Genomic DNA, 22,261 nt, shown 5'->3' on the forward strand with positions numbered 1-22,261 from the left:
TTGTCGTTGAGTCGTGCCATCTTTCGTTAATACCGCACCAATCATTTGCATAGAGATGGAAGCAACCAGTAGAGGAAATGTGGGAGTGAGGGTATTGACCTCTACTCGATCTTGGATTGCGCGGGGGGTGGATTAAGATTAAGAGACCATTATTAGAACTGTTGTGCAACTGGATTTTTAGAGCTTGGGACATGATTTCACCAGTAATAATTAATTTCATTACAGAAGCATTGTCGCTAAAAGATTCAAATATATCGCTTGATGAAGATGAGATAAAGGTTTCCTGAAAAACTTTAGTTTCCGAAAATCCCCGCATATATCCCGCAGATTTTTTAACTTTAATTTTGGAGAAAAAAGTGCGAGATATATTCGAGTAAATACTGTATTCGTCTCCGCTCATCCATATAACTGCATTTATTCTGCTGCATCTCCTAACCAGGCCTAATAGTTTGAATGATTCACTCCGGCATAAGACGTTTCACAGTCATCCCATCTGAAATTGATGTGGAGTGATTTGTAGCTCCATATCACTAACTTTCAATGTACTTAAGAATGATCATCATTACAACAGTGTAGTCTGTGATTGATTGCTGTATTGTTGCTTGTCTTGTGTGCAACTTCCATTCAATAAAATCCAAGATCCTCCCTCTAGCCCATAATTCCTATTCCGAAATTCTGATTGATCTTTTTCACACCAGACTTTCGAGATTTCTATACTACCCTTCCGAACACACTTCTGTTCCCCTAGTGTTAGCGTTTTGAACGGGTCTTGGCTGAAATGGCACTCTCATATTTTCTTCTGCTGAAAATGTTCAGTGCAACTGATTTTGATCTCCACATGTCATTAACAATAGACTGATATACTGTAAAAGGTTGAACTTTCTGCATTAGCCAGCAAAGGTTGGTCGATTGGTAGAGCCTCTGCTACTAATGGCTCGCAAAAAGTTAAGCAAGTTTGATCGCGGTTAGTAGTTGGAAGCAGGATTGCCAGATTGGCCATTTCATGACCAACTTTCAAAACTTGGGCACTTTTTTGAACTCTGGGGAGAGGAAAAAATCCGTTTGGCCATTTATGCAAATGTGGCCACTAATTTGGCCATTTTTACAAAGATTTCAAATCATATGCATTATTTACTTAGTTTAATATTGTTGTCGCATTGTAAGGCTAGCTGTTGGTACCCCTTTAGGCGGCGTTTGATTGGCGTTGACGCGCCTTGATGCAAATAGACTGTTACTGAAAATGTTTGTTCGATGACGTCGTAATGAGCCTTTGGTAGCTGGCTTATAGTTTGTTACTATGACTCCCTCAATAACACCAAGCATGCTTGAGCTTCATTCTGTACTTGTATAAAACAAGTACACAAAGCTCCCGCTCGCTATTGTTGCTATAAACTTGATCCAGTTCTGTTGATAAATACCACCAAATACGATGCAGCTTCGTTTTGTACTCGTATAAAACACGTACGCAACAGCCATGCCAGCTTGGGTCCATGTCTGTTTTGATTGTCTCTAGTTAGTTACGGCGTAGACTTAGTGTTGCAAATGTTGTTCCGTTGCGTGATATCAGACATTTAGTGCTCTTTGGTGATAGTTCTATCTCATAAGCTTTCATACTGGAATATTTTGCATAAACTTTACCCGCATTGTGACAATATGCAAGTAATATGTTCATTTTCGTAAGAATGGTAATTAAATGATTTTAGTATAATTAATGAATAATTTTTTAATATCGTTTATAAACTCGATCTTTATCTTGCTTATATTTTTGTTATTTTCCCTTTAGATTGGTGTTTGCTGTGCCAGATTAGTATTTGTACAACAAATTTTGTAATACTATTATCTATAATTTGTTTTTTGTTTCTTCATTTTCTGAATTGAGATATTTTGTTTTTTTCAAGCCCTTTAAAATGCCTAAGTACAAAAGTGATAATAGAGGTGGAAGAAAATATAAAAAAGAGTGGGAAATAAAATATTTGTGGCTGAAATCTTCTGATGATGGACAACATGCGTATTGCAAAACTAATGTGCTGCCAAAACTTTATAACATATCTGTTCACGAAAAATCTAGCTAAAGTTATCAAATCGTCCATGAATGACCAGGAAATACAAACAGAAATAGAACTTAGCCTTGCAATAGCATGTCATTTCCCAATTCGTGCTGTAGATCATATAGGTGAAGTAGTTAAGAAATATTGCCAAAATGGTGTTCTTGGTAGCATTAAACTGCACAGAACCAAATGTATTGCAATTATAGAAAATGTAATTGCTGCTTCATTGAAAGAGCAACTGAAGCATGATTTAGAAGGTAAAAAGTATGTATAACTAATAGATGAATCTACAGATATTGCAATACAAAAGCATTTGTGCATAGTTCTTAGATTTTTTTTTGCAATGAAACAAATAAAATTCACTCAACTTTCTCGGGTCTTATACCTGTTGTAGAGACAACAGCCAAGGTTTTATTTAATAAAATTTCAGAAGTCTTAGCTTCATATAATCAAACTCTTAAGAACTGTATTGGGTTTGCTAGTGATGGTGCTGCTGCTATGGTTGGAAGTAACAATTCCCTGTGGACTAGGATTAGAAATGAAAATCCGAACTGTATTCAAATGTGTGTGTGCATTCAAGTGCATTTGCCACTCTCTGGCAATTTGTATACAGCATGCATTTTCAAAGCTGCCATCCAATGTTGGATTCATTTTGACTAAAATTCCTTCATGGTTTTCAAATAGCAATATGAGAAGAGAAGATTTTAAGACTCTTTTTAAAGTGATGAATTCAGCAGTTGAAGATGCCCAGGAACGAGATGCATCCCTTCCATTTATGAAATTGTCCAAGACAAGGTGGTTAGTGAGAGGTAAAGTCTTCAATAATATACTGCTAAATTGGGAAGAATTAATTGCCTACTTCACCTGCTGTGAACAATCTAGAGGTCAAGATACGAGGTATAAGACATGGTTGATAAAAGAGATGTTACAAGATAGGATGAATTATTTTTACTTTGTATTTGCTACTCCCATTGTTAAAGAGTTCGAAAAGCTTAATGTTTTGTTCCAGCAAACCTATGCTGATCCTTAGGATTTTGCCAAAGAACTGCGCACACACATACTTTGATAATCTTTATCAAAGGCTGTACAACGAAGATAGAACATGCAGAATAGTAGAAAATGTGGACTTTGGAATTAAATTTGATCAAGAAATTAGGACGTACTTGATCAGCTTTAGCACTTCGCCTAATATGGAACAAGAAAATAATAAAATAAAGTCTGTGAAATTTAGGTGCTAAGCCATGTTTCAAGAATCGTTGAATCAAGTGAACAAGCGGCTCCCCGAGTCAGCTGATATATTTAAAGGTCTGTTACTTTTAAATCCTACTGTTATTCTAAGCCAAACAGAAAAGGGAAAATTTCTGATCTGCCATTTTTCCACCTAATAAACGATGTTGATATAGTCGAAGACCAATACAGAAAAATTAGGCTTGTTGCGTGGAATGAAGAAGAAAACTTCAAACAAGATGGAATCCCTAAGGAAGCTTTAGAATTCTGGCAAGCAGTATCCAAACACAATCATTTTAAAGAACTGTCAATTTATGCCCTAACATTCCTTATCGTGCCAGCAAGTAACGCAATAGTTGAACGAATTTTTTCTTATGTAACATCTATCAAAACTAAACCCAGAAACAGGATGCAAATTAAACTGCTGGATTCAATTTTAAAAATCCGTTCATTCTTAAGTGATAACAATATGTGCTGCCAAAATTTTAAATGTACTCCCGAAATGCTACAAATGCACAACAGCAAAACCCTTTACGACTCGACAGAAAAAGAACAAAATATTCAATATCTTGAGGAAGTGCTGTCAAATTAGGCTGAGTTTCACTGTAAGTATTTTAAGTTTAATTAAAAGTATTTTTGATGATATGTAATCGAATATATAGGCATAATTTATGCACACTTAATTGTTGGTATGTTAATTCACACAATTCAATCATTTTATATCTTTGGCCATATTTTTGGCCTAATACTTTAACAAAGTTACCATTTTTGGCCATATTTTCTTTAAATTTTGGCCATAAGCTGTTGCGTTCATCTGACAACCCTGGTTGGAAGCGAACAATCGTTCGATGCTGTTGGCACACTCTCCCTCGATAAGTCTTTGGACTTCCTGGAGGTGTCACATAATAATAATAATAATAATATATTAGTATATGGCTAATGTGGTCACTTGAACTTGTCCCAACACTTATTTCAACATGATATAATTAACAGTTTATTATCATTCCCATCACGTATACAAGATATTTATATTATACAATACAGTTCAAGTATTACTATCGTTTTCTGTTGGTAATTACACTTATCTTTTGGCTATTATTTTGTTATAGTTAATAAATGTTTCCTTATATATATATATATATAAGGAAAGTTTTCGTAGTTTTTAATAAGTTACTGGTTTTAGTGATAAAGTAAGTTAGTTTGTGTATTTATGTGTAACCAAGGGCCCTAGCCATACTGGTTACTAGAGAATTAAATTAGTTCGAAACAGTCACTGCGAGTCCAGTGACAGTATCTATGAGGGCTCACCTTGCACGGTTTGATTTGATGTACATGTTATTAGTCTCCTAAGTGAATGAACTAATTAATATATTGGTACCTTAATTGGATATGATATGTGAGTTATAATGATCCCTTATCAGAGGCGTAACTAGGGAAGAGCTGGGGAGGTCCGCTCCGGGCGACACTTTGAACTTTTGCAGTTAATTCTAAAATACAGTCTCGAGAACTCATTTCCAAATATTGTAATACTACTGCGAATTTTCCTCACAATTGCTGTAAGTGCTGCTACTTGTGAGAGGAGTTTTTCTAAATAAAATATATCAAGAATTACCTACATTATTATGAAATAGACTTCGCCAATGTCATTCACGATTTCGCTAACAGAAAAGCAAGAACAATAACATTTTAGAATGTTGAAATTAAAGTTTTACTTCAAAAATAAACACAGTGTTTTATTTTTATTTCCCTATACGTCGTTTGATTTTTGTAGTATTTTTGGTGTGTATTGAGAGAGGTGGCAAACTCAGGGACAGCCCCGGGCGGCAAAAGCTCTAGCTACACTACTGTGCCTCATACTGTACGTTTAGAGTAATTGTCAACATTGTTAATCCCATGAGGTAGTCTCTCAATCTTTTTCTAAATGCATAAGCTGGAGTTATAAATTTGATTTCATTTGGGAGTTTATTGTAACTGCTTGTCGCTAGGTATTCGAAGGATTTATGAAAAATTTCTTTGTTTGTCTTGGGTATAATACTACCAGCATGTTCCAGCCGCATCTTAATCCATTAGTCTACATTATATACCAAGAAACTTTCAGCGTTCCTTTTTACGTATAATAGACAACCGTAAAGATATAGTTTCTGTAGTGGTAGAATATTATGCATGACAAACAGATCGTTGGTTGAATGTGCGAAATCAGTAATGGTTATGGCTCTAATTATTCTGTTTTGCATTCTTATTAATGGAAGCAGTTTGTTGTAATAATCTTCACCCCAACAGATGATGCCATATTGCACAAGCATCTTAAGAATGCTGCATTTACAATTTTTTAACATAATATATTCTAATAATTATGAACCTAAACTTATTTGTTAAGAAAGTGGTGTGTGGGAGTTCCACTTCATATTGCTATCGATATGGAGGCCCAAATACTTGACTGATTTTGTTTTTTTGATTAAGCTACAGTTACAATTTAGGATGTCACTACATTTCCTTTTATGTCATTTTATGGTTATATCGTGGTCTAGCTTTTCTGTTAACGTGAAGTACATATATCTCGTTTTATCGGTATTAATGTTAAGTTCATTATCGCTAAACTATTTACTTTGTTTTAACACATCCCGATTTTTTAGATCTTCAAGGGTTGTTTCGGTGTATATTAATGTCATATCGTCGGCGAAGGATATCATTTTGCCAAAAAGTTTGTATTTACATAAATCATTAATATATATTAAAAATAGGATGGGTCCTAGTACAGACCCTTGCGGGAATCCGTATTTTATTATTTTTGTTGCGCTGTTGAATGTGCCGTAGCTGGTATATTGTTTTCTATTATTCAGATAGGATCTGAACCAGTTATTAGTAATTCCTCTAATGCCGTATTTGGAATTTCCAGTAGCAATAGGTCATGATGAACACAGTCGAACGCCTTAGATATATCAAGAAAAACGGCTTCTGTGTGCATTCCTTTATTTATTCCACTATAGACTGTTTTATGAAACTCCAATAGCGCTTTTTCGGTATTGTATCCAGATCTAATTAATTAATTGCGTAAAAGGATATGGTATTTAAATAGCTATTTAAGCGGGTTTTTTTTTTATTAGATTTTCAATAATCTTTGAGATTGTGGATAGTATAGATATTGGTCTGTAATTTTTTATTTCATTTCTGTTACCTCCTTTATATAGAGGTAACAACTGAAGCAGTCTTTAAGTGTTCTATAAACTTACCACGTTCCAAGGATTTATTAATAATATTTGTAAAGCACTGTAATTTGTATTTAATGATAATGTTTTGACATTTATATTGTCATTTCCCATTTTTTTCCCTTTTTTTAATCCGATTACTACACTCTTTATCTCATCTTCGCTTACTGCGTGTAGATACATGGAATTCTTAATCCATGGAAGGTGACTCACGTGCTTTATCCTTTCTGCAGGGTCGAAATCACAACTACCATAGTTTGTAAAGTGGTTGTTCATTTTGTCAAGTACATCGGTGATGTCATTGCCCTCTGGGAATTCGCGTGTTTTGTGCTATTTATTATCATATTAACCAACCTCCATTCTTTACTTTTATCATTATTACAAGAAAGAAATTTCAATAGAAGGAAATGTTCTTTTGCCTGCTTTATTTTTCCCTTTAGGTATTTAGCGAAATTTTTGTATTGTTTAAACATTAAATTGTAGGCATTTTTCCTATGCTTATGATAGAGCTTCTCTTTTGTCCTTATCATATTTTTTAGTTCATCTGTTATCCAGTGTGTGTGAACATCCTTTTTTGTAGTAACTCTTTTGTGATATTGCGATTTGCTGTCTGCATATTTAATCATTTTGATAAATTCCTCATATAGCTGATTTATGTCGGTTGAGGCAGTTGATGTTTTATGTAGTTCTCAAATTTATTATAATTGGTGCCTATTTCGAATTTTTTATGACTATCTGTGCAGCTCATGTCAACGCTATTAGGTAAGAATAGCTTCAACAGTATCGAATGGTGATCTGTTATTTTGCTAAAGTAGATTGCAGAGTATACCCATAGGCCATTCTGTTTCCTATGAATATGTGATTAATGCAACCTGAGTTGTTCGCTTCTCTCATATTGCCATCGATGTAAGCAAGAAACTCACGAGTAGATAATATATTTTTATATTCTTCAGTTTTACTGTTATTCTTATAAAGGTCCAAATTTATATCCCCCACTAGTATGACATTGTCGTGTTTTAAGCTTTTTAGGACATTATTTAGTTTTATAGAAAGATATCAACTGGACCATCGTGTGTACTGTATGTAACAAATATAAGTATATTCATTGCTGTGTCGTAAATCATTGCAGTTTCAGCGTTTTGCATTTTTGATTTCAGTCTATGAAATTTATAAATATTTTTTCTAAATCCACCTGAACGACTATAGTCGCGACAATCATAATATGTGTCGTAATCTGCGAGAGAATAACAATCAATCTCAAGTTGTTTGATCCATATTTCACTTAAGACTAGTACATCTATATATGATTGGATTTCTGTGAAAAGTAACATTAAATTATCAACATTTGACCTTATCGACCTAATATTGACATGATATATGTTGCAATTCTTGGATGAGTTTGTAGTAGTGTTAAAAAAATTTTTTACGGATGTTAAATAATATAGTTTATTACAGTTGCATCAGAATCTAAGCTATTCATGTGGAATCTTAAATCCATTTAGGTGTTTATTGTTCCAGTTATTCATAGGTAACATTTAGATTTGCTGCCTTCTTTGACTGAGTTCGTCGAGGTCGTCCGGTGTTTTTATCCGTATCACTTTTGTGTTGTCGTTCTTTCTCATGAATAGTTTACCGTCTCTTACCCATACATATTTGACTTACCCGGTGATAGTTACATTTCAAGTACTTTCAGAAACTTGAAATGGCACTCACTACCGAAGAAATACTATGTACAAAATAAATTAATCGGGAATTCGACAAATACTGGCACAGTCCAAAATAACATTATTCTAAGCTTGGTCTGTAACACGTTTCTCTCATTGAAATTATAGAAAACATTTCTCGGATTGCGATTCAAATAATTTTTTTTTTGTCTAAATCGGAATATTGGAACAGAGAATTTATACTGCTGAAACAAATAAGAAATATGTCCAAGTTGCGCCTTTACTCTTATTCTGAACGATGAGTAACGAACATTCTAACATTTGGAGACTTTCTTCGAAACAATAAATCGCAGTAGGATAAACTCTGATTATGGAAAACTATAATTTTATACAATAAAAGATTTAGGCTTAACAATGATCGAGTAATATATCATTTACTTTTATAAGCTACATGGCAACCTGACACTCCATTTTTCCTCATTATATTTTATATCCCGGACTTCCTCGTACTAGTCCTTGACTATTGACGCACATGCATCTATTTATATTCTAGCCTTTAGGACAAAAAAAAAAAAAAAAAAACATTTAAAGTGTTTGAAATATTGAAGCAATATTAGTCAATTAGTCAGTATTCTTACTCTTACTGAGGGGTATTCTTTTAAGTTTCAAGTTGTATATTTAGAATATATATAGTTTACAAAGAACTAAACTCTTCGTTACTAATATCAGTACGAAGGCAACTCAATACTTTCGAAATCATGGAATACCTCCTGGTGTGTCTCGGATGATCACCTTGGTAAGGCTAATATTCTGACAAACAACAGCTGCAAGCAATCAAGGATCAAAACAGGCAGATCAGGCTTTTGTTTTTGTTATAGTTAATTGCTAAACCTACAGACTCATTAATACATATAAGTTCCTAAATCTAGCGATAAGGACATAAAAAAGCCAGTTATTTCATTATTATAAACTCACATAGAATTATTCATATATTTAAGTTGCAAATGAGAAAATATATTTTTTAATTTTTTCAATAAAATGTACTCATTTAGGAAGGTGTATAAACACCTTTATAGATTTAATTTAGTTAAGAGTTGACAACAGTCTACCACGTGGGATGAAAATTCTTCGCCTGGAAAAACCTTTCATATTTCCGGAAGATTGAAACCGTCTTACTTGAACATTTCATGTCAGCTTTTGCACTCTCTCTCTCTCTCTCTCTCTCTCTCTCTCTCTCTGAAGTGTTTCTGGAAATATTTCATATACGAAGATTCTTCCAACAGCAGAATCCTGAATTTTCTTTGAAATCTAGATTTCAAATCAGTTGTATTATCCTTATTTTGGGAAAAGGGTAAATTAATGTGCATTAAATAATTCAAAATACCAAATATGATTTCCAAAATGAAAGTAAATGCATAAAATAATTGATCATGATATCCACAGCAAGGGGCAACGGATTTTGATTCCTTGCTAAAACCATAATTTTTTTTCACCTGGCTTCTGCATCATTTTCTTAAGATGATGCTAACTTTCTGACACCTTGCTTCTTCTCATTGGCAGCCAAAAGAGATACAGCATATCTTACCACACTTTACAACACATCTTGAAACGGGAACAGTAGCTTAAATACGTTATTGGTAGTGATGTTAAAATTCAAGATTCTCAATGTGAACTAACATGCTAGAGAGGGGGGGGGAGGACAAATCTATTAAGTTATGCTATTCTGAATATAAAAAACAATTCCTTTATCCATCTTATGAATGTTTTTCAAATGATTTATCTTCTCAGGTGGAACTGTTTAGTACAGACTTGTTTTTCCTTAACATGAAGGAGCAGATGTAGTAAATATTTTGCTTCCTCTCACCAGTTATCTTATAAAAAGTTTTCTGTTTTTGTCAACATTTTAAATCAAGATTTAATTTCATCTTCATCCCTTACGTAGTATTTTCTGTCACTTTTACATATAATCATAATGAAAATATATCGAATCGTGGGTCAGATGTTGGACAACCAAGGATTGAGGATCACAAAGGGTTGTGCGTTCTTCATCTCTAAGTTAGACGAGGAAATCTCAGCCCTTTCTGATCCGCAGTGCTGTCATTTTTTTTTTTTTTTTTTCATATTGTCCAAACAAATACAAAATGGCATACAACGATCGTTTACGATTTCCAAATCAGCATCCAAAAATGATTAATTAAGGAAAAAAGTATTAAACATTTATTAAACGCAGAATTCTTTAGTGAATTTGCATATATGCATTTTATATTAAAAATAATACTCTTAGTTGGATTATATAGCATAATAAGTAGATTTTCAATGTCAAGATGAAACGTTATTTCGATGATAGGTCATAATTTTCTAAATATTTTTCCCATACTACTGGGACGGGATCACACGGGACAACGTTATTGCAGAATAACGTTGTCCACATCTGCTGAAAAATCCCAGGTTGGTTGGTATATAGATTGCACCATAGTAAGAAAGGCTGAATCGAATGTATTGTCTGTAAATTAGATGTTTTCAAATCAATTCGCGTGTTATACAAGCCAAGTTCCGAGTTTCTCATCGTGAGACTGCGATATTAGATTTTCTAATTCACCTATGTTTAAAAAGACGGCGTACTACGACGATACTCAATCCAGATCTTTCCAATATTCTACGAAGATGCTTAATATAATAGCGGAATATTTGTATAGGTATTTGGATTTCTTTTTTCGAATGTCGTTGGATTGGCGTGATCAATTTTAAATTGAATTTGTGAGTCAAACTAACACTGTAGTTACAAGGAGAGAGGAACTCCATTAAAGGATTTGCCACTGTTAGCAGCATTAATATACAGCAGTGGACAAAATCCAAACATACATTCTGATCCTTGTGCAGAAATAATGCTGGTAACGATAGATTATATTCCGGGCTATCGTTTTCTAAAGTATAGAGCAGAAAAGCTTCAACTTGGCAGAAGTAAGATATAATATGGAAGGATCCATAACATCCTCCATCTTATAAATGCTCTGGTAAATTATGAATTAAAAAAAAATCGTAATTTACCATAGCTTATGAGAATATAACCTTCGGCATCGGAGTTGCCTTAGTTTTGCACTACTTAAATGACACAAGCTCTACCCAGGAGCCCGTGTATTTGCTTTTTATTACTGCTTAAATTAAGTTTCGCTGGCCTGACGGCTGTTTCGAACTGTTGGTTCTCATCGCAGACTAGATGAGCTCTGATTATATTTCAAAATTAAAAAAAAAATTTTTTCTATATTTAATTATAAACTATGCATGGATCTATGATATTCACCGTCGTAATTACCTATTAGACTTATTTTTTAGACTGTGCTGTGTTCCATGCTGTCATTAATAATGCTGAAAGCGGTAGAAAACCGCAGAGTTTATTCTAAGGCTTTCTTCCCCCCCTCCACCCACTACACAAGTTTCCATAATTTCATGCCAGACAGTAAATTAATTAAATATTTCATTTGTATTCCGTATAAATTTAACTGCACAAATTTTAAATTCTCACTGCATAGCTTTTCTTTCCAAAGCACATTTTGTTTCCGGCTGCAAGTTAGAATAAAGCTTACAAATCCTGTATAAGCACCCTTCATTCCTCTTGTTAACCATAATAAGATATTCTGTTAATTTTATTCACAAATTCAGTATAAAATATGTAGCTTCAGTAAGATGCAACATCAAACCAATCCAAACACATTTGTATTTATTTACAAAAGAAATATTCTAAAGAAATAAATATTCTGCTGTTATACTAATCATTTCCTTGAGATATTTCTTGCCATTTATGATAATTTGTTAGTTAAGATTATTACCAGAGCTGATTAGCATGCCGAGTTACAAGGATACATTCCAGGGTTAGAGAAGAAGGATAGGTCTCAATATGCGCTTTATTTTTTATTGAAAATGATTTAAATAAGGACATATTTCCTAACAAAGCAAAGCGCTTACATTAAGAAATCAGTCTTAATCGAAGATGGCTCAAGACCGGTTATATCTTGATGGACTTGCGCAACTTTTGTTAGACTTCGTCCCAGTATTACGTTATTTGAAAGATGCATTCCGAAAGAGAAGGAAAGTATTTTTCCTTTCATTCGACTTTTAAGGATTTATGTTGAAAAACATTCGAAAAGATAAAAAAATTTAATGAAAAAATGGTATAAGATCATTCAGTTTGAATGTTTTGCAGTGTAGTACCGAAGAAACTTAATGGCAAAGAAAACAGATTGGCTTCTTACCGAAAACGTTTCTTCTATTTCGCTAAGAAATATATTTTTTTAAAAAATTTCTCACCAAATATTTAGTTAGGAATTAAATTTACTAAGCAGGAACTTCGTTATCTTCCAAATGTTTTAAATTGGGAATACAATTCTTTTTATTTTTTGAGGGTATACTTATGAATCTATTTAGAAGTATATTTTGTAAATTGCACCGATGTCTTTCTAAACATACGCAATCAAGAATAATGTGACAACATACATGTTTCGAAACTAAACTCCTATGTAATTTATTACGTGATATTTTCGTAGAACCTGTGGAAAGACCTTCAGTTTAAAAAAAACATTAGAAAGTAACATTTCTCAACTGATGAAGATAATTTCTGGCTCAGTTCAGTGCATGCACGCGAGTAGATTAGAAAATAAATTTGCCGTTCTTGGGGAAATCGCAATAATAACTTTTTTATAGGTGATCGTAATAATCATTAATTTACAGGTAAGAAAAATTTATTCCAGATCAAATGGACAGTACTGTATTCGTTTCCTTTCACCTTTATTTTTACGTTTCAAAAACTTTTGTGTAGAAAAATACCACATGTACACTATTGCACTTCTGTATAGTCATATGTATACATATAAATATGCACTGCCCCTCTGTTTTCTTCACTGCGGACAGTGAAACTTATTTGTTCATATAATCCCACAGAAAGTTCTATTAAGGAAGAAATTGGGAAAATTCTTCCACGTTTTTAGAAAAGACAGCTGGCAAAAAAGAATTCTAGTTATTACTAATACCATTTCCAGTGGCATTAGTAATAACTAGAATATGCAGAAATTCACTTAGAGAGAGAAGACACAAGAAATAAGGAAGTAACTCTTTGCCCTCTTAACCTTTTTTTTTCTGTATTCGACTATTATTGTATTGTTTATAGAGATATCTTCTAGCTAGATCAGGACATAACAGATACGGAGCATTCAAAATTGGAAGTAATAATTTAGTTTTGAGCAGGATAAAAATGAATTTCATATCGAAAGCAAAAATATTACAGAAGTTTTAAAACGAATCCAAGCCTAGTAGCTTTCAGAAGTGAACTCTTGAATCATGTATAAATATTATTAAAAAAAGTTTTAAAAACAAGAATCAAACCATGGCGATTCAGTGTCAGATCCTGAAGAAAACATTGATTCATGGAAGGCCTGGATGCAGGACACTTTGAAGGCCTGGTCATTTCTACCAATCCTGTTGGCCGAGTGATCTCCATCCAATAGGCTGTGCGCTAGAATACCACCGTGGGCGTGGGTGTTTGCGATTGTCTTTAGGTGGGAGACGAGGAGGTAGAATACCACCTCCCCGCAACTTCGATGCCTGACAAAAAAAAAAAAAAAAAAAAAAGGGATTAAGAGGGAAAGTTCCAGCCTTGGTTTCCAGATTATGAACATTTAAAAATATATAAAAATTAATAGAAAAAATCCCTAGCTTGTCCAGGTAGGATTGTGCTATGGATTTACAACCTTTCGTGGGTTGGAGGTCCCAGAAATAAATATAAATTTCCTAGCAAGTAAGTCAGTATGCTCTGAGATGGAAATGTAAGAAAGCAAAGCAATCTGTAAAAGTAGGTAACAAAGGTAATGGGAAATTTGGATAACAATGTGAAATATCAATACCAGGGAATGCTGAAAAGTTGTGATAATCACTAGGAAGGAATTGAGATAGAACCATGTAACTTACACTTTATTCTACATATTCCACAGGAAATGTTATACATTTGTTACAACGCAGCTGCATCATTTACAATCCTCCGAGAAAAAGGCTTTCCCTTGTTGCACAAACCAGTCATTTTTGTTCTAGATGTTTATCATAACTTTTTTTAGCGCCCCTCGTACATATCAATACTTGAAGCTATCAAATACTTGAAATGTAAAAGCCATCTGAATAGATGATATTCGACCAGAAAGGCTGAGATGTGGAAATGCAATATTTTCACAGTGGCATCAACGAAGAATCATAATAAAAATGAAGATATTAGGATTTTTGAAGTCGTTTAAATTCATGAATACGTGAGTCGAGCTTATCTCGGGTGGCATATCACCTATACATAGTGTGAAAAGAAGGGTTAGCGAAACGTTTTTGATGGTATGAGAAAGACCAAGATCTGGTGGCTTGATGCAGTTAGAAGGGCCTTAGGAGAACGAAATATAAGATTTGATAATATTGGATTATTCCCACATAATAGACTAATCTACATTAAAATTTTTGATAGGAAGTAAAGAATAATGTAAACTTTTCGTGTAGTGCCATTGTAATATTCTGTACATCCCTTGAGGGCGTAAATATCGGGGATTTGTTGTTTTCTTCACTGACGTATAGGAACCATGATACTTGTCGAATGTTTACATGCTATTATAGTCTGAACGAAGAAAATATATTAAAAAACGTTTTGCCCAAATAGGAATACTTTGCGTTTTCTTAATCTTGACAAAACTTCCCAGTGCTTTAACCAGCTAACGTTTTCTACCAAAAAATGGACACACATTCAATGATCAAATTAACAGGGTACATATCTTGCAAATTCAAGTGGCTTAACCACTCGACTTCATCCTTCGAAGAAAGGAAATGCTTAATGTTTATTTTTTTATTTTTTTGAAAATTTTGAAAAGTGTCTACACTCGTTAGCCTTTATGACATGCTAGAAGTACTTGTGCATTTTTAGATTAATCTGTTGATGCGATTTATACATTGACACTAAAATTGGGGGATGAGGGTGGAAATTGAAATGCGAATAAATAAACTCATTATTCACAGAATATTCATGTATAAACAGGATGGAAATTGAAATTGTTTTCCCTTGTTATTACAGTAAATGCAATGAATGAATGAATAAATAATAATACCTATGGAATTAATTAAATAGTTACATTTTAATATTTGTTTAAAAATGACTTTTACGTTATATTCAGTTTTAGATGTAAATCATATTTGTTTGACGCCTGCACGCGCGTGTGTTTAAGTAAGGTGAGAAAAAAATTGCAATTTTAGATATATTATAATGAGCAGCTTAGCATGCCAAAAGAAGTTCATATGCCTCAATGTGATCATCACTGGTTAAAGCCTAGAAAGTCTTAAATCATAGATAGGTGGACAGACTCAAATAAGACATAACATATAAATTGAATCTTTTGGCGTATTTAATGAATTTTAATATGAATTTTATCAGACTTCACTAAAATTAGTCGCAGACGCAGACATACCAGACGCGTTTGGTATGTCATAATTTGTACTGTTTATAAAATCATTTAAAACTGAATTTTAAAGTAGGTAAAAAGCTAATCAGTAAAAAGTTCTGATATATTAAACAAATATAAAACAAAAATATTAAAATATTGGATATATTGTTTAAAAATAGAAGTGAGCTATATTAATTCTTGATTAAAAGAGAGGATAATAAATATCTATTTTAGAAATAAGCATCAAAACAGTGTCTGCCTTTTTGCGAAAGTAAACTTAGAAGAGCTTACTTTTCGCAGGAACCTATATATTAGCATTTAATTAGTGCTTTTAATTATGGGTTTTACTGACCTGACTAACATTCCTTCTCATCATCCTCTTCTAAATACTGTGGAATATCTGGTTTTAAAGTTGTATTGTGAAGAGGGTTTTTGCCTCCTGAAGATTTCTGCATGGTTTCCAATCAGAACCAACAATTCAGAACAGTTGTTTACAATCCATTGAAACTCATCCAAAACATTAGTAAAAGGTGAGTGTACGGACTCTCATTTTGCAGAGGCTATCTTTTAAGTAGGGCATACCGACTCATGCTGAAGTCCGTAGATACTCTCGTAAGCTCTTAGTAATATTCAAAACTTTTTATTTTGCAAAGGCAAATATTATTTTGCTTTTTGGTTACAAAATGATAAAGGATATTTATCATTATTTCTTTTAATAATTTGATGTCAGATTTGAAAGCCTTTGATTCTTTTCTTATAGTTATTCTTCACTTACGAATACGGTATACATGTATTGAAATATCATTTTATGTTTCACAGATAATTTCTTTATTCTTTTTGTCTACTCATTCATCGGTAGATGGAGCCACTGTGCAAGGAGGATATTTTTAATTCTGTCATGAATTTATGCTAAGTGGCTGATGCCATCGGTTTTCTCGTCTTTCAGTTTTCTGTTTATATTTAAGTATAGCATACTTTATGGGTTTTTTGTATATACAGTAGTTCCCCCCCCTTATCCGCTGGGGATAAATTCCAAGACACCCCGTGGATATCTGAAACTGCAGATAGTACCGAATCCTATATATACTATATGTTTTTTCCTATACATACATACATACATACCTATGATAAAGTTTTTAATTTATAAATTAGGCACACTAAGACATTAACAAAAATAACTATAACAAAATAGAACAATTATAACACCATACTGTAAAAAAAGTTATTTGAATGTGAATGGAATCTTAGCAAGCAACCTTAGCATAAGTTTTTATTATTATTTATTTATTATTTTACGAAGTCGAGAATTTTCACCTTTTTTCACTTAAAAGGAAGCACTTTATGGCTTCTCTTTGGCAGATCCGAATTGCCAGCATCGCTGCTCTTGCACTTCGGGCCATTATTAAGTAAAATAAGGGTTACTTTGAACACAGTCGATTTGATAACCGAGAACTACTCAGACCGGTGCGCAATTTAAAACAGGAATTGTCTGTTGCTAAAAGAAAGAGCCATATGGCTTCATTTCGGCGATGTAAAATTACATAGGTAAAGTGGATATTAGATCCAACATTATTTCAAAGCCGAATGTTAATAGAATCTATGAAAGTTTCGTAAGTTAACCTGAGAGCTTACGAGAATACAATCCTCGGCATCTCCGAGTTGCCTTAGCTTGCACTACGTAGTTGACTAAGTAGTTAAGGCAACTCGAGGATGCCGATGATTGCATTCTCATAAGCTCTCAGGCAGGGGCGCGCCAGTAGTGTCCGGCACCTGTGTGCAAAACTTTAGTTGGCGCCCCTATACCCCCTCCCCCCAATAAAAAAATCACTTTATAAAAACGTATCAGTGAGTTAAAATGAAATACGAAATATATTAATTATAAGTTTATTGAACAAAAAGTAGAAATTATAAAAAAAAAAGTATAAAAAAACAATAAACATACAAGAAGGGTACAAAAACAACAAAAATAATTTGAAATAAAATGAAGTAAATAAATAATAAGATAAATAAATAATAGTAACTCACAAGTATATAAAATAGGAACATATTAAACATTCTTGGGTAAAGAAATAGTTAAATAAATATTTAAACAGAAAGAACAATCACTTAGTGAATTGAACTTTTCTAGCTTTCATTTATAAAAATTCTCGAATAATATCATATAAAGTTGATCCAAAATATCTGACTCTATTGATATAATGGCAAGATTTGAAAGTCTGTCTTGTACCATTGTGGAGCGCAAGTATTTTTTTAATAATTTTAAGTTTAGAAAAGGACCGTTCCGCAGATGCTACAGATAACGGTAATGACAAAAGAATCCGAAGAGCAATTGTAAATTTTGGATAAACTGTGATTAAGTCGTTTGAATAAATATACTGAATTATCTGATATATATCGTTTTTAAAATTAGAAATAAATGGTTGACAGTGTAAAATTTCTTCGCATAAATCGTCTGTGTCAATGTCTGAATGATTCTCATGTGTTAATTTTTATCGTAACTTTTTACAAGATACTGTAATAAATATTCTTTATTTCGTGAAGTACTTAACAAATACAAAAACTGAAATGAATTCATATGTTCTTTTAATAAAGTAAATCTTTCGTTCAAAGATTGTAATATTTGATCTATTATGCAGAGAAAATAAATTACTTTAAATGAAATTTCAGGATCTACTATATTTTCATTTTCATGTTCGTAATCAAATTGTGTTGTCTTTTTACATTGCCTTAGTGGCCTACTACAACAAAATACAGATTCTGTGTTAAATTTTGCTGCAATTAATTTTAGCTTTCTGCAATTTCTTTGAAAGTTTCGTCAGACCTATAATTATTTAAAAATTAATTTAGAATTCATACCAAAAATATCATACCAAATCTTTGGCGCCTTTACTATCCTGGCACCTGTGTGCGTCGCACACATTACACATATGGCCGGCGCGCCCCCTCTCAGTCAATTTACGAAACTTTCATAGATTCTATAAACATTCGGCTTTGAAATAATGTTGGATCTAATATCCACTTTGCCTATGTTATTATAAATTGTTTATTTCTGGAATTTTCCCTTTAATATTTTTGGACCGGGGTTGACCGCTGATAAGGGGGGGGGGGGAGGGTTACAATATAGACTTATCTTTAGATATACTGATGTTGATATTGGATACGATCACATCTTAAGAATAGAGCATCCCGTCGGCATGGACTCTACATGGTGCCGAAAAGTTTCCCACATTTGCTTCGAATCGGATTGGTAAAAAGGATAAACTGTACATGAAAGGATATACCAGGTAGGCAGAAACGTTGGAGTATAATATGACATTCAAATATCACTCCACTAGCATCAAGGGAACTAACGTGTGTCAAGAAACATCAACCTCACTGTCACAGCATTGCTACTACAATTAACAGCAGTCTGAAAATGTTTATACCTGGCATGATGGATCCATTTTCAGTATGTCTATACCCAATATATACCCGCATTTTAAACAATTGTAATTTCATGAAATCGTTCGTGTAATCGGTTACTTTATTCCATCTCTGACAGGTTCAAATCACTGTCATTCTAGTATGCTCCTCTGCAGACCACTGTTGTATCGAGACGCCGTTTAACCGATCATGGTCCCATTGTTGTAATCCTCTGACAGCATTTGCCATTAATATACTGTCATTTCCGGCCACGGTATTGCTGGTGGACGATGCTGTTTGACATTACTAGCACACTCTAGACGTCATTCATGAATACTCTAGCAGGAGGAAGGCATTTCCGTAATTTGTGCCGGAAAGTCTGGTTTCGGATATTAAACCATGAACAGGCAAATCTCACATGATAGGAGTATAGTAACGAGCTGACAGGCTGTGACATGTTGATTGTCCGCCTGCAGGAATTATAATCGCTTTGTCATCATGAGTCAGACAATTGGCTGTTAATTTTCCGCTATGTTATCATGGTATGAACCTAGTTTAAAAGATCTAATAAACTGACCCTTGAATGTACATCTTTAATCTATAGAATTATAATAGCTACCTTCTAAAAGTTTTCTCGACTAAAAGAATAAAGGCAATTTTACAATTTGTAAAATATAAATTTCATATAAATCTCCTTCTCAAATTTTATTCTAGTATATATTCAAACCTGAAGGAACTAACTTACGTAATTGTTCATCTCCGCTTATCTGAATGAAATATTAACCTCTGAATACTGCGCCTTAGGTTTTATTGGATATCAGTTCCTTGGTGCCTTGTTTTCAAGAGTCGCCATATAAAAATTGTAACTAATCACTGAGACTTGTTTTTCCTCGTATATGAAGTGATTTTTATTTAGACAATTTCGAAAGAGATCTACTAAATCTGGAAGAAGTAATGTTCAGTTTAAATTGCTAATGTGTGGATTCTATCTGAAGTTTTTGGTCGTCGTTGTTTGATAACATTTTTATTTATTTTTCTGAGTAAACTGTTGTTGTCTGTCTGTACCCAGTTAGGTATTCCTCTTGAATGATATCTCGGAAAATATCTTCTTTCTGCTGTTGGATAGAAAGAAATTTTTAAAATAATTTTTCTGTTCTTATTGTTTCTGGCAATCGGCTTAAGTTTTGCTAGGTTGCATGGATCAGTTCATTGATTTCTTTATGATGGGTTTTTAATGGCGCTATATCCGCTTTTATGACGTAAATTTCTCCACATCTTCCTATTCACATAATCATGTAATACTATATAATATCTACCAGATCCTTTTTCTCAATGTAGGAATTTAATTTAATCGAGTCCCAGTTGTAATTTGAGTAGTGTGGAAATGCACGCATTTCACATTGTGGCCATTAGATGAATCTTTACAGATGTTTATTATGATTATGGCAACGTTAATCTACGCTTAGTAATTCTATTTCCATTCTTTGTGTATGCAGCTGATAGACAATCATAATTAGTTAATTCTGAGAAAATTACCACGCCCTAATCACACTGCACATACGTCCAGAGTTTTTAATTTTTGTCCTGCAATCATAATTTTTAAAATGATTTTTATTACTGTACTATCGCTTTAGTTTTAAATTATGTAATCTGTTCTAGTGTATCCGCAGTCCCTTCCCAAAGGATAAAAGTTCATGTTCACTTTAGATTTTTCATTTTTAGCTTAGTTAAGAAAATTAATTTATTGTTCGGTAGCTTTCTTATGATAAATGAATAGTTTATCTTAAAAAGAAAATAACAAACAAGAATTGTATAGGATACATGCAAGAAAATCTTTAGTATCAAACCATATCTTTTCTATAACATGGATTTTCAAACGATAACATAGATGCGGCTTTCATAGAAAACGTTGATCGCATGTAGACAATATACGTTCTATTATCATTATGAGTTCCTTTAGTTCAAAACTGTTTAAAAATTATACGTATTTGTAGTCATAACACTGTAGGTAGTAGATGTTATTATAATTCATGTCCATGCAATGTTTACACAGATCTCAGTGAAATTAATTTTATATTACTACTATTAAAGATAACTGGAAATCTATATATGAAGAATTTGTTGTTTGCGAACAATGTCCACAGTAACCAATTATAAGTGATTAATGGTTATAAGCCAAAGCATGAAGTAATAAAAATCGTGTAAGCGAACTTGAAGAGGATTTTCGTTGTTTATCTTGAAAAATTTTACCAAGTTCTGCTCGGTAAATACAAGTGCATGGCACATTTTCTTACAGACTAGAAATGTACTCGTCAGGGGCGCGCCAGTAGTGTCCGGCGCCTGTGTGCAAAATTTAGTCGGAGTCCCTATCCCCCCCCCCCGATAAAAAAAAATCATTTAAAAAAAACGTTTTTTTTAAGTATTTCCTCCTCTTTGGCGACTTGACTTTCCTGGCGCCTGTTTACGTCGCACACATTGCACATATGGTCGGCGCGCCCCTGGTACTCGTACAGTATATTCTTTACATGCAAGAAAAATTACAGTATCAGAATGAACATACATGCGTCCTCCATGGAAAACATGAAGTGCATGGCACTTCATTGCCGTGGCAATAATAAAAAATAAAATGGCTATTATAAAAGTGATTATTATTACTGTTTATTCCACAACAAATTATAGTAATAAAAAAAAATTGTAATCATGACGGCTTTATTTTCAGAAGTCATTTAAAAGAATCTGCATATTTAGAGCTGATGTAGAAATTGGCAGTCATTTTGAAACGGGGTGAAAAGTGTTTTTTTTTTTTTTATTATTATTATTCTTAAAATACAGAAGATACGTTTTGTCTCTTAACTTGGTGCTTATAATCCCTTCTATGACGCACAACTTTTCTTGAAAAGTGCCACAGTTCAACAACCTATTTGGGGCAATATGAGTGAAATTACTGACGGGAAATACTTATCTTAATTATAAAACATTGGGGCAATTTAAACTAGAATTATAAATTTAAAGATATCAAGAAATTTTTGCTACAAAGTTTGCGCGTAAAGTATCTTCATGACTGAACCAGTGGCGCACTCAGGATTTAATCTTGGAGGGGGCCGAGAACTCATAACTTTCTTGGGGAGGAGGGGGCAGAGATGAGTAGACGATTTGAGAATTGCATACGACCTATGACTAAGCATCTGCAGTGATCGCCAATACCTGATACCCGTGATCTCTGGCCCTGCTTGGGCAAACAAAGTATTTCCCGAGCACTA

The 22,261-nt window shown here is 33.3% G+C and overlaps 1 protein-coding gene across 1 annotated transcript in view; it reads right to left on the reverse strand.

Moving 5' to 3' along the window:
* Positions 1-15,976, reverse strand: part of LOC150098089 (nose resistant to fluoxetine protein 6-like) — a 125,870-nt gene extending 109,894 nt beyond the window's left edge. Inside the window, exon 1 of the mRNA XM_090406679.1 lies at positions 15,952-15,976. Coding sequence (XP_090262805.1) covers positions 15,952-15,975 — 24 coding nt within the window. The 5' untranslated portion in view covers position 15,976. The remainder of the gene's footprint in view (positions 1-15,951) is intronic.
* Between the last annotated feature and the right edge of the window lie 6,285 nt (positions 15,977-22,261).

The sequence above is a fragment of the Typopeltis vanoorti genome, chromosome 16, assembly GCF_054136105.1.
Source record: "Typopeltis vanoorti isolate ZY-2024b chromosome 16, IOZ_Tvanoo_1.0, whole genome shotgun sequence".
Lineage (NCBI taxonomy): Eukaryota > Metazoa > Arthropoda > Arachnida > Uropygi > Thelyphonidae > Typopeltis > Typopeltis vanoorti.